This window comes from Pongo pygmaeus, chromosome 20, assembly GCF_028885625.2.
Source record: "Pongo pygmaeus isolate AG05252 chromosome 20, NHGRI_mPonPyg2-v2.0_pri, whole genome shotgun sequence".
NCBI classification, from domain to species: Eukaryota; Metazoa; Chordata; class Mammalia; order Primates; family Hominidae; genus Pongo; species Pongo pygmaeus.
In genome coordinates, this window is record NC_072393.2 from 17,687,812 (window position 1) to 17,713,027 (window position 25,216).

General features: G+C 53.8%; 2 protein-coding genes across 13 annotated transcripts; both read left to right on the forward strand.

The window, feature by feature from the left end:
- The first annotated feature begins 303 nt into the window (after window positions 1–303).
- BABAM1 (BRISC and BRCA1 A complex member 1) lies at window positions 304–12,379 on the forward strand. 7 transcript variants are annotated; one of them, XM_054465936.2, is made up of 9 exons: window positions 304–434; window positions 1,718–2,015; window positions 4,638–4,696; window positions 6,941–7,061; window positions 7,144–7,222; window positions 8,809–8,857; window positions 9,524–9,653; window positions 9,853–9,939; window positions 11,872–12,379. In XM_054465936.2, the coding sequence occupies exons 2-9, from the start codon at window positions 1,731–1,733 to the stop codon at window positions 12,073–12,075; spliced, it is 1,014 nt and encodes a 337-aa protein (XP_054321911.1). In that variant the 5' UTR covers window positions 304–434; window positions 1,718–1,730; the 3' UTR covers window positions 12,076–12,379. The 7 variants fall into 7 exon arrangements, with proteins under 7 accessions (XP_054321911.1, XP_054321915.1, XP_063514246.1 ...); XM_054465940.2 differs by having other exon boundaries at window positions 314–434; window positions 8,833–8,857; XM_054465938.2 differs by having other exon boundaries at window positions 321–434; window positions 1,680–2,015.
- Window positions 12,380–14,703: 2,324 nt separating this feature from the next.
- ANKLE1 (ankyrin repeat and LEM domain containing 1) lies at window positions 14,704–20,768 on the forward strand. 6 transcript variants are annotated; one of them, XM_054465944.2, is made up of 9 exons: window positions 14,704–15,022; window positions 15,097–15,249; window positions 15,697–15,802; window positions 15,905–16,043; window positions 16,266–16,925; window positions 17,130–17,307; window positions 18,494–18,653; window positions 18,744–18,882; window positions 19,443–20,768. In XM_054465944.2, the coding sequence occupies exons 1-9, from the start codon at window positions 14,799–14,801 to the stop codon at window positions 19,613–19,615; spliced, it is 1,932 nt and encodes a 643-aa protein (XP_054321919.2). In that variant the 5' UTR covers window positions 14,704–14,798; the 3' UTR covers window positions 19,616–20,768. The 6 variants fall into 6 exon arrangements, with proteins under 6 accessions (XP_054321919.2, XP_054321918.2, XP_063514838.1 ...); XM_054465943.2 differs by having other exon boundaries at window positions 16,266–17,003; window positions 19,443–19,704; XM_063658768.1 differs by having other exon boundaries at window positions 14,704–14,989; window positions 19,443–19,704.
- Window positions 20,769–25,216: the final 4,448 nt, after the last annotated feature.

Genomic DNA, 25,216 nt, shown 5'->3' on the forward strand with positions numbered 1-25,216 from the left:
TCGGCCTTCTCCGTCTCTCTTAGCCTATCACATTGCAAGCTCCACCTCTATTCCACGTTTCAGCCCATCACGGTAGAAGCACTGACCATTGTAGTCTGATTCGGCCAAAAACAAAAATTTACTAATTTTTTTAATCCAATCACATTTCATACTTTGCTCCAGTGTAGCCAATCACATTCCAGGTTCCCCCCCCCCCCCCACCCCGCATCCAGCTCCAGGCAGCTCTCACTCCAAGCCCCACCCCCTAGCCCAGTTTCAGCCTATCAGCTTCCAAGTTCTCCCTAGCCTCAACCAATTTCTGTCTCCGATTGTTCTGCAGCCCGCTGAACTACATTTCCCAGGAGGCGTCGGGGCTGCGCCGTACAACTTCCGGCTGTAAAGATGGCGGCTTCCTAGAGAGTCGGCGGCTGATTTAGAAGGAGGTTCAGGCTACGGTGAGCCGAAGTTGGGTGGTGAAAGCGTGCGGGGCCCGTTCTTAGGGGCCCAGCTCCCTTTGCCCCAAGAGATCCAGCTCCTCGCCTTTCCTGGGGCTTCCGCCTTTACTTCTGGTTTCTCCTGCAGTGTAGCCTCCATCCTTCTTGCTGCCGCTAAAGCTTTGTTTTCCTTAGAGGTGTGGGGACTGCAAGGCGCTCAAAGACCATCCTGGGAAGCCCGTGCCTATTGCCCAGATAGACAAACTGCTCCATTCGCGTCCTGTTTCTCTCCAAGGGGAACCACAGTACTAATATTTTGCTTCTCCCTCATGCAGACACCCGCTAGGCACGAGGGTGTCGTAGAGGTTATTATTCCCTTATTCACCAAGACATTTTCGGTTTTAGGTAACAGGAAACCCTACTCAAAATGGCTTAAGGAAAAAAAGGAAGTTAGTGGCTTATAGATTGGGTCTAATAGGAGCTGGGTCCAGGTGGTCAGAATTCGATCTGCAGTTTTCTGGGTGGAGACCATTTCGCTTTTTACCTTAGAGGCAAAAGGGGCCCCTCGCAGCTCTCAACTTTATTCTACCAGCTCTGCAACTCTAATGAGAGTCTCTTTTCCTTGATGACACTGTTAAAAGTTGCAGAGCTGCCACTCAATGGCCTGATTTGGGTCATGTGCCCATCCCTGAGCCATTTTCAGTGGCCAGAGAGCTGGGATGTGCTCACTGGCCGAGTAGGGGCGTGGGGCTAGCACTACGTTAAAAAAAAAAAAAGAGGAAAAAAGAGGGGGGACTGTTACCTTATGTCGGAGTGGCTGCTCGGCTGATAGGTGTAAAAGGCACCCATTCTACAGCTGAGGAAACCGACTCCCTAAGAGGAGTGACGCATCATCAGTAAGCGGCTCATCGCCCCTCTTCCTTCTTAGTGACCAAATTTTTTTTTTTTTTTTTTTTTGAGACGGAGTTTCGCTCTTTTTGCCCAGGATGGAGTGCAATGGCGGGATCTCGGCTCACCGCAGCCTCCCCTCCCGGGTTGAAGCGATTCTCCTGCCTCAGCCTCCTGAGTAGCTGGGATTATCCGCATGCGCCACCACGCCCGGCTAATTTTGTATTTTTAGTAGAGACGGGGTTTCTCCGTGTTGGTCAGGCTGGTCTCGAACTTCCAACCTCAGGTGATCCGCCTGCCTCGGCCTCCCAGAGTGCTGGTATTACAGGCATGAGCCACCGTGCCCGACCGTAACCAGATGTTTTTAAAACTCCCAAGGGGAGGATTCTGGCTTCCCCTGTCCGTGTTCCGTCTAGCCACACAGGAGCCATGGAAGTGCCAGAGCCCAGCAGCCCCACTGAAGAGGAGGAGGAGGAAGAGGAGCACTCGGCAGAGCCTCGGCCCCGCACTCGCTCCAATCCTGAAGGGGCTGAGGACCGGGCAGTGGGGGCACAGGCCAGCGTGGGCAGCCGCAGCGAGGGTGAGGGTGAGGCCGCCAGTGCTGATGATGGGAGCCCCAACACTTCAGGAGCCGGCCCTAAGTCCTGGCAGGTGCCTCCGCCAGCCCCTGAGGTCCAAATTCGGACACCAAGGGTCAACTGTCCAGAGAAAGTGGTAAGTAGAGGGGGTGGTCTGGGGCTCTGAGATGCTAGGGAACCTAGCATCTTGTCTTTTGGGATTCACTCTGCAAACATTCCCTTTGTAATAGTTACCTGTGGCTGCCACAAGTCACCATGGACTTGGTAGCTTTCAACAAGAGAAATTTATTCTCTCACAGTTCTTGGGGCCAGAAGTCAGGTGTTGGCAGGGCCACGGCCCCTATGGAGGCTCTAAGGGAGGATTCTTTCTTGCCTCTTCATTTTTGTCTGTCTTTTTTTTTTGAGATGGAGTTTCGCTCTTGTTGCCCAGGCTGGAGTGCAATGGCACGATCTTGGCTCATTGCAACCTCTGCCTCCCAGGTTCAAGCAATTCTCCTGCCTCAGCCTCCCAAGTAGCTGGGATTACAAGTACCCACCACAACGCCCGGCTAATTTTGTATTTTTAGTAGAGACAGGGTTTCACCACATTGGCCAGGCTGGTCTCGAACTCCTGACCTTAGGTGATCCGCCGGCCTTGGCCTCCCAAAATGCTGGGATTATAGGCATGAGCCACCCTGCCTGACCCTTTCTTGCCTCTTCTAGCCTCTCGTGGCTCCTGGCATTCCTTGGATTGTGGCTACATCACTCTAGTCTTTGCCCAATTTTTTTTTTTTTTTTTTTTTTTGAGACGGAGTCTTGCTCTGTCACCCAGGCTGGAGTGCAGTGGTGTGATCTCGGCTCACTGCAACCTCCACCTCCCGGGTTCATGCCATTCTCCCGCCTCAGCCTCCCGAGTAGCTACAGGCGCCCTCCACCATGCCCGGCTAATTTTTTGTATTTTTAGTAGAGACGGGTTTCTTTCTTTTTTTTTTTTTTTTTTGAGAAGGAGTCTTGCTCTGTTGCCTAGGCTGGAGTGCAGTGGCACTATCTTGGCTCACTGCGAGCTCCGCCTCCCGGGTTCACCCCATTCTCCTGCCTCAGCCTCCCGAGTAGCTGGGACTACAGGCGCCCGCTACTACACCTGGCTAATTTTTTGTATTTTTTAGTAGAGACAGGGTTTCACCGTGTTAGCCAGGATGGTCTCGATCTGTTGACCTGGTGATCCACCCGCCTCGGCCTCCCAGAGTGCTGGGATTACAGGCGTGAGCCACCACACCCAGCCACTGAGACGGGGTTTCACCGTGTTAGCCAGGATGGTCTTGATCTCCTGACCTTGTGTTCCACCCCCCTTGGCCTCCCAAAGTGCTGGGATTACACGTGTTAGCCACCGCGCCCGGCCGTCTTTGCCTAATTCTATCCAGTCCTCATAAAGCCTTTCTCACTGTGTCTCTGTGTCTTCTCTGCTTCTGTCTCCTATAAGGACACTTGTCATCAAAACAGGATCTTATCTCAAGACCCTTACTTTAATTACATCTGCAGAGACCCTGATTCCAAATAAGATCACATTCTTTTTTTTTTTTTTTTTTTCTTTTGAGACGGAGTCCTGCCCTGTCACCAGGCTGGAGTGCAGTGGCGTGATCTCAGCTCACTGCAACCTCCGGCTCCCTGGTTCGAGTGATTCTCCTGCCTCAGCCTCCCAAGTAGCTGGGATTACAGGCACTCACCGCCACACCCAACTAATTTTTGTATTTTTTAGTAGAGACCAGGTTTTACCATGTTGGCCAGGATGGTCTCAATCTCCTGACCTCATGATCTGTCTGCCTCAGCCTCCCAGGGTGCTGGGATTACAGGCGTGAGCTACCGTGCCAAGTGTCTTTTTTTTTTTTTTTGAGACGGAGTCTCGCTCTGTCGCCCAGGCTGGAGTGCAGTGGCGCAACCTCGGCTCACTGCAAGCTCCGCCTCCCGGGTTCATGCCATTCTCCTGCCTCAGCCTCCCGCGTAGCTGGGACTACAAGCGCCCACCACCACGCCTGGCTAATTTTTTTGTATTTTTTAGTAGAGACGGGGTTTCACCCTGTTAGCCAGGATGGTCTCGATCTCCTGACCTCGTGATCCTCCCGTCTCGGCCTCCCAAAGTGCTGGGATTACAGGCGTGAGCAACCGTGCCTGGCCTCTTTTTTTTTTTTTTGAGACAGAGTTTCACTCTGTCACCCAGGCTGGAGTGCAGTGGCGCAATCAGGGCTCACTGCAACTTCCACCTCCTGGGTTCAAGCAATTCTCTTGGCTTAGCCTCCTGAGTAGCTGGGATTACAGGTAGGTGCCACCACACCTGGCCAATTTTTTGTATTTTTAGTAGAGATGGGGGTTTCGCCATGTTGGCCAGGCTAGTCTCAAACTCCTGACCTGAAGTGATCCACCCACCTTGGCCTCCCTAAGTGCTGGGATTACAGGTGTGAGCCACTGTGTCTGGCCAAATAAGGTCACATTCTCAGGTTCTGGGTGGACATGTCTTTTGGGAGCCACAGTTCGATCCACTATATCCTCATTTCTGTGTTTCTGTGTCACACATTCTCTGGCTCATTTATTTACTTACCTACTTAGACTCCCAGTTCAGTGCCCATTCTTCTAAGTTATTGCTTTTCAAAGTAGATGGCTTGGCTGAGGATTAGAAGTCACCATACTGCCTTTTCAGACAAGGCAGCTTGAAGAGGGCCAGTGAGTGGTGTGGGGGCCAACATTAAGGTCAGAGGACGCTCACCAGCCTCCAACTACCTTGCAGATTATCTGCCTGGACCTGTCAGAGGAAATGTCACTGCCAAAGCTGGAGTCGTTCAACGGGTAAGAGGGACATTTTAGGGCTTGAACATGCGGCCATGGCTGGGAGGGTCCAGCCCAAAAGATACAGGGCTCTCACTCTGAAACTCACACCAGCTTGGTCTGGCTTCAGGCTTGGCAGTATCAGAGAGTAGCAAGAACCAGGTGCAGTGGCTCATGCCTGTAATCGCAGTGACTCGGGAGGCTGAGATAGGAGGATCACTTGAGGCTAGGGGTTCGAGACTAGTCTGGGCAACATGGACCCCATCTCTAAAAATATATATATATATGTATGTGTATGTATGTATGTATGTATGTATTTTTGAGACAGGGTGTCACTCTCTTGCCCAGGCTGGAGTGCAATGGCGTGAGCTCAGCTCACTGCAACCCCTGCCTCCTGGGTTCAAGCCATTCTTGTGCCTCAGCCTCCCTAGTACCTGAGATTACAGGCGTGCACCACCATGCCCGTTTAATTTTTGTATTTTTAGTAGAGACAGAATTTTGCCATGTTGGCCAGGCTGGTCTCAAAACTCCTGATCTGAAGTCATCTGCCTGCCTTGGCCTCCGAAAGTGCTGGGTTTACAGGCATGAGCACCCGGCCTCTAAACATATTTTTAAAAAATTAGCGGGCATGGTGGCATGCTCCTAGAGTCCCAGCTACTTGGGAGGGCAAGCTGGGAGGATCACTTAATCTCAAGAGTTTGAGGCTGCAGTGAGCTATGATTTGCCGCCACACTCCAGCTTGGGCGACAGAGCGAGACCCTGTCTCTTTTTTTTTTTTTGAGACAGAGTCTTGCTCTGTCGCCCAAGCTGGAGTGCAGTGGTGCGATCTCCGCTCACTGCAAGCTCTGCCTCCCGGGTTCACACCATTCTCCTGCCTCAGCCTCCCGAGTGGCTGGGACTACAGGTGCCCGCCACCACACCCAGCTAATTTTTTTGTATTTTTAGTAGAGACGGGGTTTCACCGTGTTAACGAGGATGGTCTCAATCTCCTGACCTCATGATCTGCCTGCCTCGGCCTCCCAAAGTGCTGGGATTACAGGTGTGAGCCACTGCACCCAGCCAACCCCGTCTCTTTAAAAAAAGAAAAAAAGAGGCCGGGCTTGGTGGCTCATACCTGTAATCCCATTACTTTGGGAGGCCGAGGTGGGCGGATCACGAGGTCCAGCGTTCGAGACCAGCCTGGCCGACATAGTGAAACCCCCACCTCTACTAAAAATACAAAAATTAGCTGGGCACGGTGGCACATGCTTGTAATCCCAGCTACTCGGGAGGCTGAGGCAGGAGAATCGCTTGAATCCGGGAGGTGGAGGTTGCCGTGAGCCAAGATCGTGCCATTGCACTCCAGCCTGGGCAACAAGAACGAAACTCCGTCTCAAAAAAAGTAAAATAAAATAAAAAAATAAAAAAAGAGTAGCAAGGACAACTGGTAATGTTAAGGCTATGGCCCATTGAGGCTCCATTCATAGCAATGAGTTGGAGATGCCAAGAAGTAAAGTGACTTGCTCAAGGGCTCAGAGTAATGGGGCAGAGCCAGGATTTGGACCCAGGCCTGGCTGGCCCTGAAGCCCTTGTCTAGAATCATGTGCTGCCTGCAGCTGTATCTGGGGTGGGGGGCAGTTTGGGTTGCAGGGCCTGGATGGGGCTTGAGGACCTCCTTGGAGATGTTGAAGGTGACACCTTCTTCTCCTCAGTGGCATTCACAACTGCCCATGGCTGAGCAAAGTTCCTGCAATGACTCTAGGGGAACCTTGAGCCCCATGCTGCGCAGAGGGACCCATTTGGGGAGGGCAGGAGCTCCGATGTCAGCCGTCAGCCAGACTGGGTTTGTGGCTGAGCTCCGCCACGCCCCTGCAGTGTGATCTATACCTCCAGGGCTTTATCATGCAGGGTTTTCAGAGGAGGGTGGCTGAAGGAACATTTTTTTTTTTTTTTTTTTTTTTTTTGAGACAGAGTCTCACTCTGTCGCCCAGGCTGGACTACAGTGGCGCGATCTCAGCTCACTGCAACCTCCGCCTTCCGGGTTCAAGCAATTCTCTGGCTCAGCCTCCTGAGTAGCTGGGATTACAGGCACTCGCCACCACGCCTGGCTAATTTTTTTGTATTTTTAGTAGAGACAGGGTTTCACCATCTTGGCCAGGCTGGTCTTGAACTCCTGACCTCGTGATCCACCTGCCTCAGCCTCCCAAAGTACTGGAATTACAGGCGTGAGCCACCGCGCCCGGCCCTGAGGGAACCTTAATTCTCCTGTACTCTCTGCCTCCCCAGCTCTAAAACCAATGCCCTCAATGTCTCCCAGAAGATGATTGAGATGTTCGTGCGGACAAAACACAAGATCGACAAAAGCCATGAGTTTGCACTGGTGGTGGTGAACGATGACACGGCCTGGGTGAGGCTGTGGCAGGCGCTGGGTGCCCTGGGGTCCCCTGGGGCCCAGGGAGCACCGCACTGAGGCTTCTGCTTTCCTGCAGCTATCTGGCCTGACCTCCGACCCCCGCGAGCTCTGTAGCTGCCTCTATGATCTGGAGACGGCCTCCTGTTCCACCTTTAGTATCCTTCCTGGCAGAGATGTCCCCATGAAGGGGGCTGTCTCCTTCTGTCATCCTTGGGGCCCAGGAAAGTCTGAGTCATGACTCTGGCTGGCTGAGGTTCAGATCTCAGCTCTGCCAAGGCTGGGAAAGTCACCCCTCTGAGCCTCAGTTTCCCCATCTGTACTGTGGAAGGCACAAAGCTGCCTACCCCATGGAGATGCTGTAATAATACAGAAGCAAAAGTACGTAATTTGGTCCGGGCATGGTGGTCCATGCCTGTAATCCCAGCGACTTGCGAGGCTGAGGCACAAGAATCACTTGAGTCCGGGAGGCGGAGGTTGCAGTGAGCTGAGATCTCGCCACTGTACTCCAGCCTGGGAGACAGAGTGAGACTCCGTCTTTAAAAAAAAAAAAAAAAAAAAGTACCTGATTTGTACTCAGGAGGTCCAAAATTCACCCACAAGGGGATCACCTCACACAGGACTGGGCATACAGTCAGTGCTCAATAAATGGCAGTGTGTGACGGAAATGTCACCATTGCTCCTACAGCCGCTTGAACCTGGGCGCAGGACATTTTATGGTAATTTGGATGTAAAAGGCTCATGTATGGCCCAAAACTGAAATAGAATAGGACTCTCGTAAGTTAAAAAAGGAATAAATGGTGAGAGTTTTTTCCAGGAGGACAAGAACACCCCTGGCTCTTTTGTTTTGAGGAGAGTGGCCCCAGCCATGCAGGAAAGGGGACCTTTTTTTATTTTTGCTCTTGTTGCTCTTGTTGCCCTGGCTGAGTGCAATGGTGAGATCTTGGCTCATTGCAACTTCCACCTCCCAGGTTCAAGCGATTCTCCTGCCTCAGCCTCCCAAGTAGCTGGGATTACAGGTGTGCACCACCACACCTGGCTTATTTTGTATGTTTTGTAGAGATGGGGTCTTGCTATGTTGCCCAGGCTGGTCTTGAATTCCTGGGCTCAAGTGATCAGCCCACCCCAGCCTCCCAAAGTGCTGAGATTACAGGCATGAGCCACCATGCCCGGCCCCATTCTGTTTTAAAACATAAATTAGATTCCATCCCATCCCATCTCTGCTCCAAAACCTCCCATGGCTCCCTGTGGATCTTATTTATTATTATTATGTTTTTTGAGATGGAGTCTCACTCTTGTTGCCCAGGCTGGAGCAGTGGCACGATCTTGGCTCACCGCAATCTCCACCTCCTGAATTCAAGCAATTTTCCTGTCTTAGCCTTCCAAGTAGCTGGGATTACAGACATGTGCCATCAGGCCCAGCTAATTTTGTATTTTTAGTAGAGACAGGGTTTCACTGTGTTGGCCAGGCTGGCCTCGAACTCCTGACCTCAGGTGGTCCACCCGCCTTGGCCTCCCAAAGTGCTAGGATTGCAGGCGTGTGCCACCGTGCCTGGCATACCAAGAGTCTTAAAGTCATCCGGTGCCAGCACCCTATTTTGTGATCCATGCTGAGGGGAATTCAAGTGTCAGAGAGGGCAAGTGACTTGGCCAGGGTCACAAGGTGCGTCTCTAAGGGTGCTGGGTCTCCTCTGGCATCAGGATCGGGGAAGCCACCTGTTCCTGCTCACTCGCGCTCTTCCAGCCTTCTCCTTAGCATCCCCACCAGATCTGGAAGGACTTTTCAGCCTCATGTAAGTCCCCTGTGGGGAAATTCTTATTCACCTTCAAAGAGAAGGGTCACTTCTGGGAAGAAGCTCCAAACAGCACAGAAATAATCTAGGGAGCCTTAAAGCCTCCTCCCTTCCTACCTCGCCCTGAGCAATTCCTCATTTATGTGTCTTGGGAGCATGGGGGCTGGTGGAGATGCATATGCTGCTAGGCAGCTCCAGCTACGGCAGTGATGGGGGATGCTCAGGACACTGAGGGTGGCCGGGCCCAGTGGCTCAGGCCTGTAATCTCAGCACTTTGGGAGGCCGAGGCGGACAGATCAGCTGAGGTCACGAATTTGAGACCAGCCTGCCCAACATGGTGAAACCGCGTCTCTACTAAAAATACAAAAATTAGCTGGGCACCTGTAATCCCAGCTACTTGAGAGGCCGAGGCAGGAGAATCGCTTGAACCTGGGAGGTAGAGGTTGCAGTGAGCCAAGATCTCACCATTGCACTCAGAGGGGTGGGGCTGGGAACGTGCTCAGGTCAGAGGGAACTGCTTATGGGATGCCTCACAGGCAGCAGTGAACTTGGGAGACATCAGTGGGGCCTCACCTGCCCGGTGAGCAACTGGGGTCTCTCTGAGGGTAATGAGAGGGGCAGACCCCCACAGGCTGCTCTGACTGCTCCCTCCTCCCGGGTATGCAGCCAGCAGAAAACTGAGCTTCCGGTCACAGAGAACGTGCAGACGATTCCCCCGCCATATGTGGTCCGCACCATCCTTGTCTACAGCCGTCCACCCTGCCAGCCCCAGTTCTCCTTGACGGAGCCCATGAAGGTGGGTGAGGCCTGGGAGAGGGAGGGGTGCCTGCAGCCATGAGGATGGTGGTTAGACACCAGGAGGGACTTCCCAACCACAGTGGCTGGGGTGCCTAGAGGTAAGTTCCCAGAGTCTGAGGCAGAAATGGGGGAGTTATAGTCATGGGGCATAGGGTGACCCAAGCCCCAGAGGCTGGTGTTCTTTACTTCCCCCGCAGAAAATGTTCCAGTGCCCATATTTCTTCTTTGACGTTGTTTACATCCACAATGGCACCGAGGAGAAGGAGGAGGAGATGAGCTGGAAGGTGAGAGGCTGCAGCAGGTGTGAGTGGCAGGCGGGTGTGGACAGGATGTCTTGGAACACAGCTGCGCTGGGTCTGGGGGTCTCTACCTCCATTTGATACCCCTGGAACCCTGGCCGGGGTAGGTCATGGCATTGGTCATTGAACAGCCGTTTCCCAGTTGTCTGCTGTGACTGATGGGGTGGCAGCCATTGGGACAATGGTCCAGGCAACATGTTGCGTCCTGCCTCCCCCATCTCCAATGTTCCCTGCATTCCTTTCTTTCCTGCTTGCTTTCTTGCTTTATTTTCTTTCTTTCTTTTTTTTTTTGAGACAGAGTCTCCCTCTGTCTCCCAGGCTGGAGTGCAGTGGCGTGATCTCGGCTCACTGCAACCTCTGCCTCCCGGGTTCAAGCAATTCTCCTGCGTCAGCCTCCCCAGTAGCTGGGATTACAGGTACCTGCCATCATACCAGGTTAATTTTTGTATTTTTAGTAGAGACGGGGTTTCACCATGTTGGCCAGGCTGGTCTTGAACTCCTGACCTCAGGTGATCTGCCTGCCTCAGCCTCCCAAAGCGCTGGGATTACAGGTGTGAGCCACCACGACCAGCTCCCTCTTCCCTTTCTTCCTGCCTTTGACCTTGCTGCGCCCTCAGCCTGGAGCATCCATCCCTCTTGGGTTGGATGCCCTGCTGGGCCTTCACATCCCAGACCTGAATTAGCTGTGGGACCTTGAGTGGACTACTTACTTCTCTGAGCCTCAGTTTACCCAACTATGAACCCGGAATTGAGACCAGCTCCTCCTTATATCTCAATACGCAAATCAAAAGTCCCCCCTGTAGCCAGGCGTGGTGGTGTACGCCTGTGGTCCCAGCTGCTCGGGAGGCTGAGACAGGAGGCTCGCTTGAGCCCGAAAGGTGGAGATTGCAGTGAGCTGTGATGAAGCCGCTGCACTCCAGCCTGGGTGACAGGGTGGAGACCCTGTGTCAAAAAATAAAAATATGGCCAGGTGTGGTGGCTCACACCTGTAATCCCAGCACTTTGGGAGGCCAAGGCGGGTGAATCACCTGAGTTGGGAGTTCAGACCAGCCTGACCAACATGGAGAAACCCTGTCTCTACTAAAAATACAAAATTAACCAGGTGTGGTGGCACATGCCTGTAATCCCATCTACTCAGGAGGCTGAGGCACGAGAATCGCTTGAACCTGGGAGGCAGAGGTTGCGGTGAGCCGAGATCGTGCCGTTGCACTCCAGCCTGGGAACAACAGCGAAACCCTGTCTCAAAAAAAAAATAAAATAAGTAAAATAAAAAGTCCCTCCTCTGAGAAGCCCTCCCTGTTTTTCAAGAAGTATCAAAGTGGGGGCCAGGAGAATGTGTCTGTATCTGACTGTGTCCCTCCACACTGGGGACTCTTCTTTTTCTTTTTTTTTTTTTTTTGAGGCGGAGTCTTGCTCTGTCACCCAGGCTGGAGTGCAGTGGTGTGATCTTGGCTCACTGCCAGCTCTGCCTCCCAGGTTCTCGCCATTCTCCTGCCTCAGCCTCCCGAGTAGCTGGGACTACAGGCGCCCGCCACCACGCCCGGCTAATTTTTTGTATTTTTTAGTAGAGACGGGGTTTCACCGTGTTAGCCAGGATGGTCTTGATCTCCTGACCTCGTGATCTGCCCGCCTCAGCCTCCCAAAGTACTGGGATTACAGGCGTGAGCCACTGCGCCCGGCCCACACTGGGGACTCTTTGGGGGCCATGACTGGGACCTCTTCGGATCCTTAATGCTGGGTCCATGGCGGGGAATGTTTGCTGAATGTGTGAATGGTTTCTGCTTGGCAAACTCCTCTTCACCCTTTAGAACCCACCCCTGATGTCCCCTCTTCTGAGAAGCCCTCCAGGGATATGAAGGGCCTGTTGGGGTAACCTCTGCCTGAGCAGCCCTTCACTGACCCCCGCCTCCCCCGCAGGACATGTTTGCCTTCATGGGCAGCCTGGATACCAAGGGTACCAGCTACAAGTATGAGGTGGCGCTGGCTGGGCCAGCCCTGGAGTTGCACAACTGCATGGCGAAACTGTTGGCCCACCCCCTGCAGCGGCCCTGCCAGAGCCATGCTTCCTACAGCCTGCTGGAGGAGGAGGATGAAGCCACTGAGGTTGAGGCCACTGTCTGAACCATCCCTGTACATCTGCACCTTCTTGTGCAAGGAAGTCCTTGGCCTAAAGCCTTGGTTCTCAAACTGGGTTCCTTGAGACCTCCGGGGTGCGGGGGGTTCCTGGAGGCACCTAGGGTACCTTGCAGGGTCCTAGGAAGGACCTGCAATCCAGGAAACCCAGGATTCCAGGAGGGATTCCAGGAACTGTGGGCACCCATTTTCTGTGTCTCCTGGCCCATTTCCACTCCTAGTTTGTCGTGGATAATTTTTGTTCTTCCCTGTGTGATTTTTGCCATCAAAATAAAAATTTGAGACTCGTTAACTGAAGTCCACGCCAATCACTTTGTGTTAATTGGGATCATCTTCATTGCAAGTGACGGAAAACTTAGCCACTGAGCAAAGGTGAGTGGCTGCTTTCTTGTGGATGAAAAAGCCCCCGGGATGCGGAGGTTGCAGCGAGTTGAGATCGCACCAGTGTACTCCAGCCTGGTGACAGAGCGAGAGCTTTTCTCAAATAAAAAAGAAAAATTCAAAAATAAAAAAGATGAAAAAGCCAAGATAACGCTTCAGGCTTGGCTGTATCCAGGTGCTAGGACAACATTGCCATTGGGGAGGGTACTACATGGTTGCTAGTCAATGTGCCCTGCTTACCCCCCAACCAATGGAAAGGTGTGTGATGGCTCCAACCACTCCCCAGACCCCAACCCAGGTCAAGGCAGAGTTCTCTCAGCACCTGGATATGATTGGACTCCCCCCGGGGGATAGATGACCTTCAGTTAAGAGCTAGTCATGTACCAGAGTTGTGTGATGTTCTGATCAGCCAGGCCTGGATCATACGTCCCTAAGGGGGAGGTTTAACAGCTCCATCAGCAGTACTGAGGCCATGATAGGAGGGTTGCTTGAGGCCAGGAGTTCAAGACCACCCTGGACAACATAGCAACATTTCCTGTCTCTACAGGAAATGCAAAAATTAAGCCAGGCTTGGTGGCTCACGCCTGTGATTCCCAGCTACTTGAGAGGCTGAAGTGGGAGGATCACTTGAGCCTAGGAGATCGAGGCTGCAGTGAGCTGTCATTGTGCCACTGCACTCCAGCCTGGGCAACAGAGCAAGACCCTATCTCAAAAATAAACAGCTTTATTGAGTGACTGCTTTTCCTCCCTATGAGCATTTTTTGGAAACCTATTGTGTGTCAGGCCCTTGTGCCCAAGCCCCTGTTCAATCCCCACATCAACCTCGTTAGGATTCTCACATTTTGCAGATGGGACACTAAGACTCTCAGAGGTCCAGCCCTCCAAAATACTGAAGTCCTAGTTCCGCTGGATTGAAAATGGGCAACGCAGAATGGGGACTGGAAATTTTTTAAAAATTGTTTTTAAAGATGGGGTCTTGGCCAGGCGCAGTGGCTCACGGCTGTAATCTCAGCACTTTGGGAGGCCAAGGTGGGTGGATCACAAGGTCAGGAGTTCAAGACCAGCCTGACCAACATGGTGAAACCCCGTCTTTACTAAAAGTAAAAAATTAGGCGTGATGGTGCATGCCTGTAATCCCGGCTACTGGGGAGGCTGAGGCAGGAGAAGTCTTGAACCCTGGAGGAGGAGGTTGCAGTGAGCTGAGATCACACCACTGCACTCCAGCCTGGGCAACAAGAGCAAAACTCCGTCTCAAAAATAAATAAATAAAAAAATAAAGACAAGGTCTCCGCCTGTAATCCTAGCACTTTGGGAGGCCGAGGCGGGCAGATTACCTGAGGTCAGGAGCTCAAGACCAGCCTGGACAACATGGTGAAACCCCATCTCTACTAAAAATACAAAAATTAGCCGAGTGTGGTGGCACATGCCTGTAATCCCAGCTACTTGGGAGGCCGAGGCAGGAGAATAGCTTGAACCTGGGAGGCAAATGTTGCAGTGAGCCCAGATTGCGCCACTGCACTCCAGCCTGGGAGACAGGGTAAGATCTGGCTCAAAAAAAAAAAAAAAAAAAAAAAAAAAAAAATTGGGCCTCACTCTGTTGCCCAGGCTAGTCTCAAACTCCTGCACTTGCTAAAAAAAAAGAAAAGCAACAACAAACTAGTAGGCTCAAGCGATCTTCTCGCCTCAGCCTCCCAAAGCACTGTGATTAAAGCCGTGAGCCGGGCCCTCGGCCTGGGGGTTGGAAATTGAAGCCTCTATTTTACGTATTTATTTATTTTCTGAGACAGAGCTTTGCTCTGTTGCCCAGGCTGGAGTGCAGTGGTGTGATCATGGCTCACTGCATCCTCGAACTTCTGGGCTCAAGAGATTCTACCAACTCAGCCTCCCAAGTAGCTGGGACCACAGGCGCAAGCCACCCACGCCCGGCTAGTTTTTTGTATTTTTTTGTAGGGACAGGGTTTATCCAAGTTGCCCAGGCTGGTCTCGAACCCCAGAGCTCAAGCAACCCTCCTGCCTGGGCCTCCCGAAGTGCTGGGATTACAGGTGTGAGCCACCGTGCCCGGCCTAAGCCTCTCATAAGGCCGTGCGCCCTCCCAGAGGCCACCCTTGCAGAAGATTCCCTGAGACTTAATGACCTGGGGCACCCCGGACTTTCTTAATCGCAGCTCCACCCACTCGAGCTGGGCGCCTTCGCGTTTCCCGTTTTTAAATGAGATAGTGGCACACCCGGTGGCATCCTCCCGCTCGGGCTCTTATCGGCGGTCCCAGCCCCTGCTTGAGAGCCTCCGGGTGTCACGGGCCCCTGAGGACACTAAAGCTCTCGAACCCCGATGTGGACCCCGGTGCGGCGCGGGGCAGTCTGGCTGGGAACCCTGCTCGGCCCCGGAGAGGGGCCCCCCGAGCCGAGGGGAGGAGCAGCGCATGCCCACAAGCCCCCCGCGGGAAGTAGGAAATCGACCGGCCAGGCGGTGCGCTTCGGATCCAGCCAGGGCATGTGCTCGGATGCCCGCCTGGCTCGCAGGTTGCGGGATGCGCTGCGGGAGGAGGAGCCGTGGTGAGGGTGGGGCCGGGGGCGGGCCAGGAGTGGGGGTCTTTGGCCGGGGTCCACTCTGACCCCGGTGTTTGCAGGGCGGTAGAGGAGCTGCTGCGCTGCGGCGCGGACCCTAATTTGGTGCTGGAGGACGGCGCAGCGGCTGTGCACTTGGCGGCCGGAGCCCGGCACCCACGCGGCCTGCGTTGCCTCGGGGCCCTACTGCGCCAAGGCGGGGACCCCAACGCTCGGTAAGGTAGAGCCTGGGTCCGGGGCGGGGTCTCCCCAAGCCGAAGTCTGGGAATCTGGGAAGAGGCGCCCCATCATCCCGGGCCAGGGCCTCGGGGTCCGAGGGTGGGGTTTGGGGGATCTTGGGGAGGGAACTTGGGGGTCCAAGGGCAGGGGCTAGGGCTCGAGGGAGGCGCTGGGGTCCCAGACCGAGGGCGTGGAATGGGGCTGCGCTAGGACCAAAGTGGGGATCAAGGGTTCAGATCTTGGAGTGGAGGCACCAGGGTCAGACGGCAGAGGTTTGGGTCCTGGCCTGAGGTCATAGCATCTAGGTTCCAAGGGCAGTGTACCAGGGTGGACGGTGGAGATCCGGGAGGCCGAGAACGAAGGTTCCGGGTCCCCAGAGCGGAGATTGGGGTTCCTGCCGGGAGGCTGAGTCCGCAATGACCCCTCTTGCGCTGCCGCCCCAGATCTGTCGAGGCACTGACGCCGCTGCATGTGGCCGCCGCCTGGGGCTGCCGCCGCGGCCTGGAGCTGCTGCTGAGCCAAGGAGCGGACCCGGCGCTGCGCGACCAGGTTGGGAGGCACTGCGCGGGCAAAGAAAGGCTGGGTGAGCGCAGAGGGAGGGAAGGAAGGTAAGAGGGCCTCGGGCGCCCCCTGCTGACCGAGCCCCTGTAGGACGGACTCCGGCCGCTGGACCTGGCCCTGCAGCAGGGACACCTGGAGTGCGTGCAAGTCCTGCAGGATCTCGACACGCGGACCGGGACCCGGACCCAGATCGGGGCAGAGACCCAGGAGCCCGAGCCTGCACCTGGCAGTGAGTAGGGCCTGCAGGGCTGCTGGGGCTTGACTTCTGGACCAGTCCCTGGCATCCAGGGTCTTCCCCACCCCGCCCATTGGTTCCGACCGTCTCACATCCATTATCTGTGGCCAGCTCTTTCGGTCTCAGACACTCCGATCTCCTTTTTCTGTCTGATCCTATTCCCATCGCTGTCTCATCCCTCCTTCTCTCCTCTCTGGCCCCCACTCTCACCTGCAGCTGCAGGCCTCTCTGGACCTCCCGATAAGACGCTGGACTCCATAGCACTCCAAAAGCAGCCATGCAGAGGTGACAACAGGGACATTGGCTTGGAGGCTGACCCAGGACCCCCCAGCCTCCCTGTTCCCCTTGAAATTGTGGACAAAGATGGGAGCTCGGCGCCCCCTCCAGGGCACTGGGATTACAGCTCAGACGCTTCTTTCGTCACAGCGGTTGAGGTCTCTGGAGCTGAGGACCCAGCCTGGGACACTCCCCCCTGGGCTGGGTCATTGCCACCGACCAGGCAGGGACTTCTGCATGTTGTCCATGCCAACCAGAGGGTACCTAGGTCTCAGGGCACGGAGGCAGAACTGAATGCCCGTCTGCAGGCCCTGACTCTGACCCCACCAAATGCTGCTGGCTTCCAGTCCTCTCCTTCCTCCATGCCTCTCCTGGACAGGAGTCCAGCTCATAGCCCCCCACAGACACCACCCCCTGGAGCTTCTGACTGCCACTGCCTGTGGGAGCACCAGACATCCATTGATAGTGACATGGCCAAGCTCTGGCTGACAGAGGATGAGGCAAGCTCTACAGGTGGCAGAGACCCTGACGGCCCTTGCCGGCACCTGCCAGTCTCCACTGTGTCTGACTTGGAGTTGCTGAAGGGACTCCGAGTGCTTGGTGAGAATCCTGGCCCCATCACACCCTTCACTGGGCGGTTCTACCTCCAGCGGCTGGAAGAAGCCCAGATTGCTCCTGGTTAGTCTCCCCAGGGCACGTGGAGTCCAGGGAGCCTCCAGGAATCTCCCGGAGAACCCCAGCTCTCAGCCCCACTTTCCTCCCCATCTCAGAATCATCCCTTCCTCCATCTCCCTTGAATTCCAGGCCCAGAGTTTTCAGGGCACAGCCTAGAACTGGCTGCAGCCCTGCGGACGGGCCGTATTCCAGACGTCCAGGCAGATGAAGACGCGCTGGCCCAGCAGTTTGAGCGGCCAGATCCTGCCAGGAGGTGGCGGGAGGGGGTCGTGAAGTCTAGCTTCACGTATCTGCTGCTGGACCCCAGGTACTCAGGGCAGGAAAGCCCCAGAAATAGAAACTAGAAAATTTGGGGATTGGTTTTTATTTGCTGTGTGCCCTTAAGAAAGGGACTGGCCCTAGAATCATCAGCTTCTTCTTCTTCTTCTTCTTTTTTTTTTTTAAGACAGAGTTTCACTCTTGTTGCCAAGGCAGGAGTACAATGGTGCCGTCTCGGCTCACTGCAACCTCCACCTCCCAGGTTCAAACAATCCTCTTGTCTCAGCCTCTCAAATAGCTGGGATTACAGGCACCTGCCACCACGCCCGACTAATTTTTGTATTTTTAGTAGAGACGAGGTTTCACCATGTTGGCCAGGCTGGTCTCAAACTCCTGACCTCAGGTAATCCACCCACCCTGACCTCCCAAAATGCTGGGACTACAAGCGTGAGCCACCGCACTGGCCTCTTTTTTTTTTTTTTTTTTTGAGGTGGAGTCTCACTGTTTCGCCCAGGCTGGAATGTAGTGGTGCGATCTTGGCTCACTGCAACCTCTGCCTCCTGGGTTCAAGCGATTCTTGTGCCTCAGCTTCCCAAGTAGTTGGGATTACAGGCATGTGCCACCATGCCTGGCTAATTTTTTTTGTAATTTTAGTAGATATGGGGTTTCACCATGTTGGCCAGGCTGGTCTTGAACTCCCAGCCTCAAGTCATCCTCCTGCCTTGGCCTCCCAAAGTGTTGGAATTACAGGCGTGAGCCCCAGCTGGCCATGGTGGCTCACACCTGTAATACCAGCACTTTGGGAGGCTGAGGTGGGCGGATCACCTGAGGTCAGCAGTTAGAGACCAGCGTGATCAACGTGGAGAAACCCCATTTCTACTAAAAATACAAAATTAGCCAGGCGTGTTGGTGCATGCTTGTAATCCCAGCTATTCGGGAGGCTGAGGCAGGAGAATCACTTGAACCCGGGAGGTGGAGGTTGTAGTGAACTGAGATTGTGCCATTGCACTCCAGCCTGGGGAACAAGAGTGAAACTCTGTCTCAAAAAAAAAAAAAAAAAAAGAAAAAAGAAAAAAAAAGAAAGCTGCTGAATGTCTCTGGGGAGCCGCTGACTCTCTCTGATCCTGTAACCAGGAGTCACTAGATATGGGTTCAAGATATGTTGTGACTTTAAGGACTGCCTCTGGGGACCACTCTATCCACTTTTCCCTGTCTGAGCAGTCCCCTTCATCCAGGGAGACTCAGGACCTGCCAGCCCGAGCCTTCTCCCTGACCCCGGCTGAGCGCCTTCAGACTTTCGTCCGTGCCATCTTCTACGTGGGCAAAGGGATGAGGGCCCGGCCATATGTCCACCTCTGGGAGGCCCTTGGTCACCAAGGGCGGTCAAGAAAACAGGTGTGAGGACAGGGATCAGGGTTCAGCGAGGACAGTCGGGCCATGGGCCGGGGAGGGGATTGGGGGTGCTGACTCCTGACTCTGCCCTAGCCCCGCCTGGCCTGCCCCAAGGTGCGTCAGATCTTGGACATCTGGGCCAGTGGTTGCGGCGTTGTGTCCCTACATTGCTTCCAGCACGTGGTCGCTGTGGAGGCTTATACGCGGGAGGCATGTATTGTGGAAGCCCTAGGTGGGTGCCTGGTACCTAGAATGGGGGTCATATGAAAGGCATTTGGCTTCCTATTTCCCTCATTTTTTTCCTTCTGAGGGGGTGTTCATTTGTTGACTGAGCAATTATTGAGCACCAACTTTGAACCTGCACATGCGTGTATTTTGCTCCATTGGTTTATCCCCACTCAAGGGCAATACACATTGGGTTTGCTGTCACATACTTTTTTGTGTGTGTGTGAGACTCTGTTGCCCAGGCTGGAGTGTGGTGGCATGATCCCGACTCACAGCAGCCTCTGCCTCCCAGGTTCAAGTGATTCTTGTGCCTCAGCCTCTCAAGTAGCTGAGATTACAGGCACATATCACCATACTGTGCCAAGCTAATTTTTGTATTTTTAGTAAAGACAGGATTTCACCATGTTGGCCAGGCTGGTCTCGAACTCCTGGCTTCATGTGATCTACCCAAAGTGTTGGGATTACAGGCGTGAGCCACCGTACCCAGCAGCCTGCTGTCACACACTTCTGCTGGATGGGGAGGTGTCCCCATGGCTGCCTCTGTGACCCCACATCCAATTTCTCCAGGGATCCAGACGCTCACCAACCAGAAACAAGGGCACTGCTATGGAGTGGTGGCAGGCTGGCCACCTGCTCGTCGCCGGCGCTTGGGGGTGCACCTGCTGCACCGTGCCCTCCTTGTCTTCCTGGCTGAAGGCGAGCGACAGCTTCGTCCCCAGGACATCCAGGCCCGGGGCTGAGTGCTGGGGAGTTGGCCATCCAGCCTGGGGAGAAATGTTTGAATGTTCCAGCTGCCCCGTGCTGATAGCAGCCCCCATCTCTGGTTTCAGAAGGGTGTGTGTGTGTGTGTGTGTGTGTGTGTGTGTGTGTGTGTGTGTGTGTGTGTGTGTGTGTGTGTGTGTGTGTGTGTGTGTGTGTGTGTGTGTGTGTGTGTGTGTGTGTGTGTAGGGAGCACCCGGGCAGATCTCCCCCAGGCTGAGGGAGGACTTTGTTACAGATGGTACTGCTGGAGAGGTAGTAAGTAGTGAGCTCCCCATCGTGGGAGGAGGACAAGAAGGGAAGCAGAAGGTGCTTTGGAACAGTCCGGTGCTTCTGTAAGAGGCGTTTGAACCTGGGCAACTCCACCTTGAGTAGGAGCTGGGTAAAACGAGGCTGAAACCTACTGCGCTGCATTCCCAGATGGTTAAAGCATTCTAAGTCACAGGATCAGGTAGGAGGTCAGCACAAGATACGGGTCATAAAGACCTTGCTGATAAAACAGGTTGCAGTAAAGAAGCCGGCCAAAATCTACCAATACCAAGATGGCGACAAGAGTGACCTCTGGTCATCCTCATTGCTACACTCCCATCAGCGCCATGACAGTTTACAAATGCCATGGCTGGCCAGGTGCGGTGGCTCACGCCTGTAATCCTAGCACTTTGGGAGGACAAGGCGGGCAGATCACCTGAGGTCAGGAGTTCAAGACCAGCGTGGCCAACGTGGCGAAACCCCATCTCTAGTAAAAATACCAAAATTAGCTGGGCATGGTGGCGCGTGCCTGTAATCCCAGCTACTGGGGGGGCTGAGGCAGGAGGATCGCTTGAACCCAGGAGGTGGAGGTTGCAGTGAGCTGAGATTGTACCACTGCACTCCAGCCTGGGCAACAGAGCGAGAGTCTGTCTCAAACAAACAAACAAAAAAAACAAATGCCACGTCAACATCAGGATGTTAACCTTTAGACCCCATATGGTCTAAAAAGGGGAGGCATGAGTAATCCACCTCTTGTTTAGCATATCATCAAGAAATAACCATAAAAATGGGCAACCAGCAGCCCTGCCCTGTCTAAGGAGTAGCCATTCTTTTATTCCTTTAGTTTCTTAATAAATTTGCTTTCACTCTACTCTATGAACTCGCCCTGGATTCTTTCTAGCATGAGATTGGAGAACCCTCTCTTGGGGTCTGGATCGGGCCTTTCTGGTAACACTTTGGCAGCTTGGTCCTGTCAAAATGGATAGAGCCTGCCAGGCGTGGTGGCTCATGCCTATAATCCCAGCACTTTGGGAGGCTGAGGCGGGCGGATCACGAGGTCAGGAGATTGAGACTGTCCTGGCTAACATGGTGAAACCCCGTCTCTGTTAAAAATACAAAAAATTAGCCGGGCGTGGTGGCAGGCGGCTGTAGTCCCAGTTACTCGGGAGGCTGAGGCAGGAGAATGGCGTGAACCTGGGAGGCAGAGCTTGCAGTGAGCCGAGATTGTGCCACTGCACTCCAGCCTGGGCAATAGAGCGAGACTCTGTCTCAAAAAATAAATAAATAAAATAAAATGGATAGAGCCTGCTTTTACCTCCCAGACATGGGACATCCACATGGCGGGATGGACTGGGGGATCCTCCGCTGCACTCAGGGTAGCTACCCAGCTCAAGAGCCAAGTTCACTGCTAGGCAGCCATGAGACCTCGGACCAGTATTTTATCTGTCTGAGCATCAGTTTCCTAGGTTGTACGGTGGAGGCAGTAAAGAGGTCCTACTCCAGGGGATCATTGTAAGGATGAAATATGGTCATGTCGGGGCTGGGCGTCACGCTTGTAATCCCAGCACTTTGGGAGGCTGAAGCGGGAGCATAGCATGAGCCCAGAAGTTTGAGACCAGCCTGGGCAACATAGCAAGACTCTATCTCTACAAAAAGTAAAAACATTAGGCGGATGTGGTGGGTGGGCCTGTGGTCCTAGCTGCTTGGGAGCCTGAGGTGGGAAGATTGCTTGAGCCTGGGAGTTGGAGGCTGCAAGGAGCTACCATCACAGCACTGCACTCCAGCCTGGGCGATATCAAGATCCTGTCTCTTAAAAAAACTATAAAAATTTAAAAATAAGGTCATGTGAGCAAAGTGTGTGGCAGTGCAGCCCAAGCGAAAACTTTCTGGAGGAAGGGGAGGTGTGGGGGCCCTCAAGGGGCTGCCTGTGTGATGAAGAGTAAGCCAGGCTGGGACCCTCCTCAGGATCACTGTGCAACCCCAGCCTCTCCTGTTGCTTCTGGGAACCTGTTTATTCCACTATAAAACAGGATTATTGGCCGGGCTCGGTGGCTCACGCCTGTAATCCCAGCACTTTGGGAGGCCGAGGCAGGCAGATCACCTGAGTTCGAGAGTTCGAGACCAGCCTGACCAACATGGAGAAACCCCATCTCTATTAAAAATACAAAAATTAGCTGGGGGTGGTGGCGCATGCCTGTAACCTCAGCTACTTGGGAGGCTGAGGCAGGAGAATTGCTTGAACCCAGGAGGCGGAGGTTGCAGTGAGCCAAGATCACACCATTGCGCTCCAGCCTGGGCAACAAGAGCAAAACTCTGTCTCAAAAAAAAGGGGGGGATTATTAATAATAACCCGGCAGGGCGTGGTGGCTTAGGCCTGTAATCCCGGCACTTTGGGAGGCTGAGGCGGGTGGATCACCTGAGGTCAGGAGTTCAAGACCAGCCCGACCAACATGGTGAAACCCTGTCTCTACTACATACAAAACATGAGCCGGGTGTGGTGGTGAGCACCTGTGAATTCCAGCTACTCGGGAGGCTGAGGCAGGAGAATCACTTGAACCCGGGAGGCGAAGGTTGCAGTAAACCGAGATCGCGCCACTGTACCCCAGCCTGGGCGACAGTGAGACTCCGTCTCAAATAATAATAATAATAATAATAATAAATAAATAAATAAATAATAATAACCCGACTTCCAGCGATGCTATGCGACTTCAGACCATTCATGTGCAAAGGTCTTAAGTAAATACCAAGCCGCCATCCTGGTGAGACGTCAGCGGTCTGGTTTCGGGCGGGCGGGGGTGGAGGGGTCGAGGGCGTTTAAGCTTCTGGAAGTCACTTCTGCAAAGGGCCCGGTGGATTGAGGGACTTGGGAGAGATCCGCCGTCTCATTGGCTTCAGGACCTGCCGGTCATCACGGCGGTTTAGCCAACCAGGTCCCTCAGGGGGCGGGCTGTGACCTGGGCCGAGTTTCCACCCGCCTCGCCACAACTTAGCCACCGGCTGCTCCTGGGGGAATGGCCGGTATTGTGATTAGGGGTCCAGTCTCTGGAGTGGGTTTGGGCTCGACCACTTGTAATCGAGCTGAAGAAACCGCTCTCTGAGCTTCACTTTCCTCCAGTGTAAAACAGGGGCCAGGCACCGTGGCTCACGCCTGTACTCCCAGAACTTTGGGAGGCCGAGGAGAGTAGATCATCTGAGGTCAGGAGTTCAAGATCAGCCTGGCCAACACGGTGAAACCCTGTGTCTACTAAAAATACAAAAATTAGCCGGGCGTGGTGGCGGGTGTCTGTAATCTCAGCTACTCGGGAGGCTGAGGAGGAGAATCGCTTGAACCCAGGAGGCTGAGGCTGCAGTGAACCGAGATTGTGCCACTGCACTCCATCCTGGGCAACAGAACAAGACGCTGTCTCAAAAAAAAAAAAAAAGTGTGAAACAAGGATGCCTCCCAGGTGCCGAATCTAATAATAAAGCCACAGGAGTTATGACACTGTGCCATCGCCCCGGAATACACAAACAGGACACTGGTAAAGAATCTAGAGCCCCCAGAAGAGATGGGATTTGTCTAACACAGGGTTTCCCAGTCTTGGCCCTAATGACATTTGGGGTTGGCTTATTCTTTGCTGTGGGGTCTGTCCCTTGCATTTCAGGGTGATGAGCAGCATTCCTGGCATCCATCCACTAGAAGCCAGCAACACCCATGCACCCCCAAACATGGCGATCAAAAATGTCTCCAGAAGTTGCCAATGGACACAATTGCCCACCTGGTCTAAACTAAGGATGGAGCTCACAAACCGGTGGGGAAAGGACAGAATCGAAGGAAAGATTTCCTCCCTCCTCCTGTAATACACAGGAACCACAGATAGGACTAGATATACATGGATCAGAATAAAATGTAGGCGAGGTGCAGGGGATCACGCCTGTAATCCCAGCACTTTGGGAGGCCAAGGCGGGTGGATCACGAGGTCAGGAGTTCAAGACCAGCCTGGCCAAGATCGTGAAACCCCGTCTCTACTAAAAATACAAAAATTAGCTGGGCGTAGTGGCAGGAGCCTGTAATCCCAGCTACTCGGGAGGCTGAGGCAGGAAAATTGCTTGAACCCGGGAGGCGGAGGTTGCAGTGAGCCGAGATCGCCCCACTACACTCCAGCCTGGGCGACGGAGTGAGACTCCGTCTCAAAAAACAAACAAACAAAAAACAAAAACAAAAAACCCAAAAAACTAAAAGACAGATTTGGTGGTTTCAACAGAAAAGTCTTCTTGACAAAGGTGACCCTAAACCAAGCTGAAAGATACAGCATGGGGATAGTAAAGGGTCCTAACTTGCTGGGTGGGGTCGGATGAGTCGAATTCAATGAACCAGTGGGTGGCTGGCATTCAACACACAGCCTGGAAAACAGTGGGCACTCAATTATGGCAGCTCTAATTCCATGCAGCACCCACTGATGTTCACCTAAACCTCGGTTGGATCTCTTCCGGCCAGGGAAGGGCTCATCTCGTTTTTTTTGAGGAGTATCGCCTTGTTGCCCAGGCTGGAGTGCAGTGGTACGATCTCAGCGGACCGCAACCTCCATTTCTTGGGTTCAAGCGATTCTCCCGCCTCAGGCTCCCCGAGTAGCTGGGACTACAGGCGCGCGCCACCATTCCTGGCTCGTCTTTGTTTTTTTTTGTTGTTGTTGTTGTTGTTGTTTGTTTTAGATGGAGTCTCGCTCTGTCGCCTAGGCTGGAGTGCAGTGGCATGATCTCGGCTCACTGCAACCTCCGCCTCCCGGGTTCACGCCATTCTACTGCCTCAGCCTCCCGAGTAGCTGGGACTACAGGCGCCAGCCACCACGCCCGGCTAATTTTTTGTATTTTTACTAGAGACGGGGTTTCACTGTGTTAGCCAGGATAGTCTCGATCTTCCGATCTCGTGATCCCCCCGCTTCTGCCTCCCAAAGTGCTGGGATTACAGGCATGAGCCACCGCACCTGGCCCGTCTTTGCATTTTTAAATAGAGACGGGGTTTCACCATTTTGGCCAGGCTGTTCTCAAACTCCTGACCTCAGGCGATCCTCCCACCTCGGCCTCCCAAAGTGCTGGGATTACAGGCGTCAGCCACCACGTCCGGCCGGGCTCACCTCTTGATAAGTTGCCTCCTGCCCTGGGGGATACTATCCAAGGAGCCTCAGCCTTCTGAGGTGCGAGGGGAAATTCAGGAAGCTAACGTGGACCCCGGACATTGTCGAAGTCGATCCTCAGCGCGAGGTACCAGCCTGAGCCCAGTCTGCAGACGGGAAAACTGAGGCTCCAGGCGGTGAACACCCTGCCATGTGGTCACCTAGCACAGGTCCGGAGAC

Bases quoted from the DNA above. Each gene is read 5' to 3' on its own strand.
- BABAM1 (XM_054465936.2), top strand. From the start codon at position 1,731: ATGGAAGTGCCAGAGCCCAGCAGCCCCACTGAAGAGGAGGAGGAGGAA. The intron at 2,016-4,637 runs GTAAGTAGAGGG...ACTACCTTGCAG, and splicing joins TCAACTGTCCAGAGAAAGTG to ATTATCTGCCTGGACCTGTC. The intron at 8,858-9,523 runs GTAAGTCCCCTG...CCGGGTATGCAG, and splicing joins GAAGGACTTTTCAGCCTCAT to CCAGCAGAAAACTGAGCTTC.
- ANKLE1 (XM_054465941.2), top strand. From the start codon at position 14,799: ATGTGGACCCCGGTGCGGCGCGGGGCAGTCTGGCTGGGAACCCTGCTC. The intron at 16,044-16,265 runs GTGAGTAGGGCC...TCTCACCTGCAG, and splicing joins GCCCGAGCCTGCACCTGGCA to CTGCAGGCCTCTCTGGACCT. The intron at 17,004-17,129 runs GTTAGTCTCCCC...CTTGAATTCCAG, and splicing joins AGAAGCCCAGATTGCTCCTG to GCCCAGAGTTTTCAGGGCAC.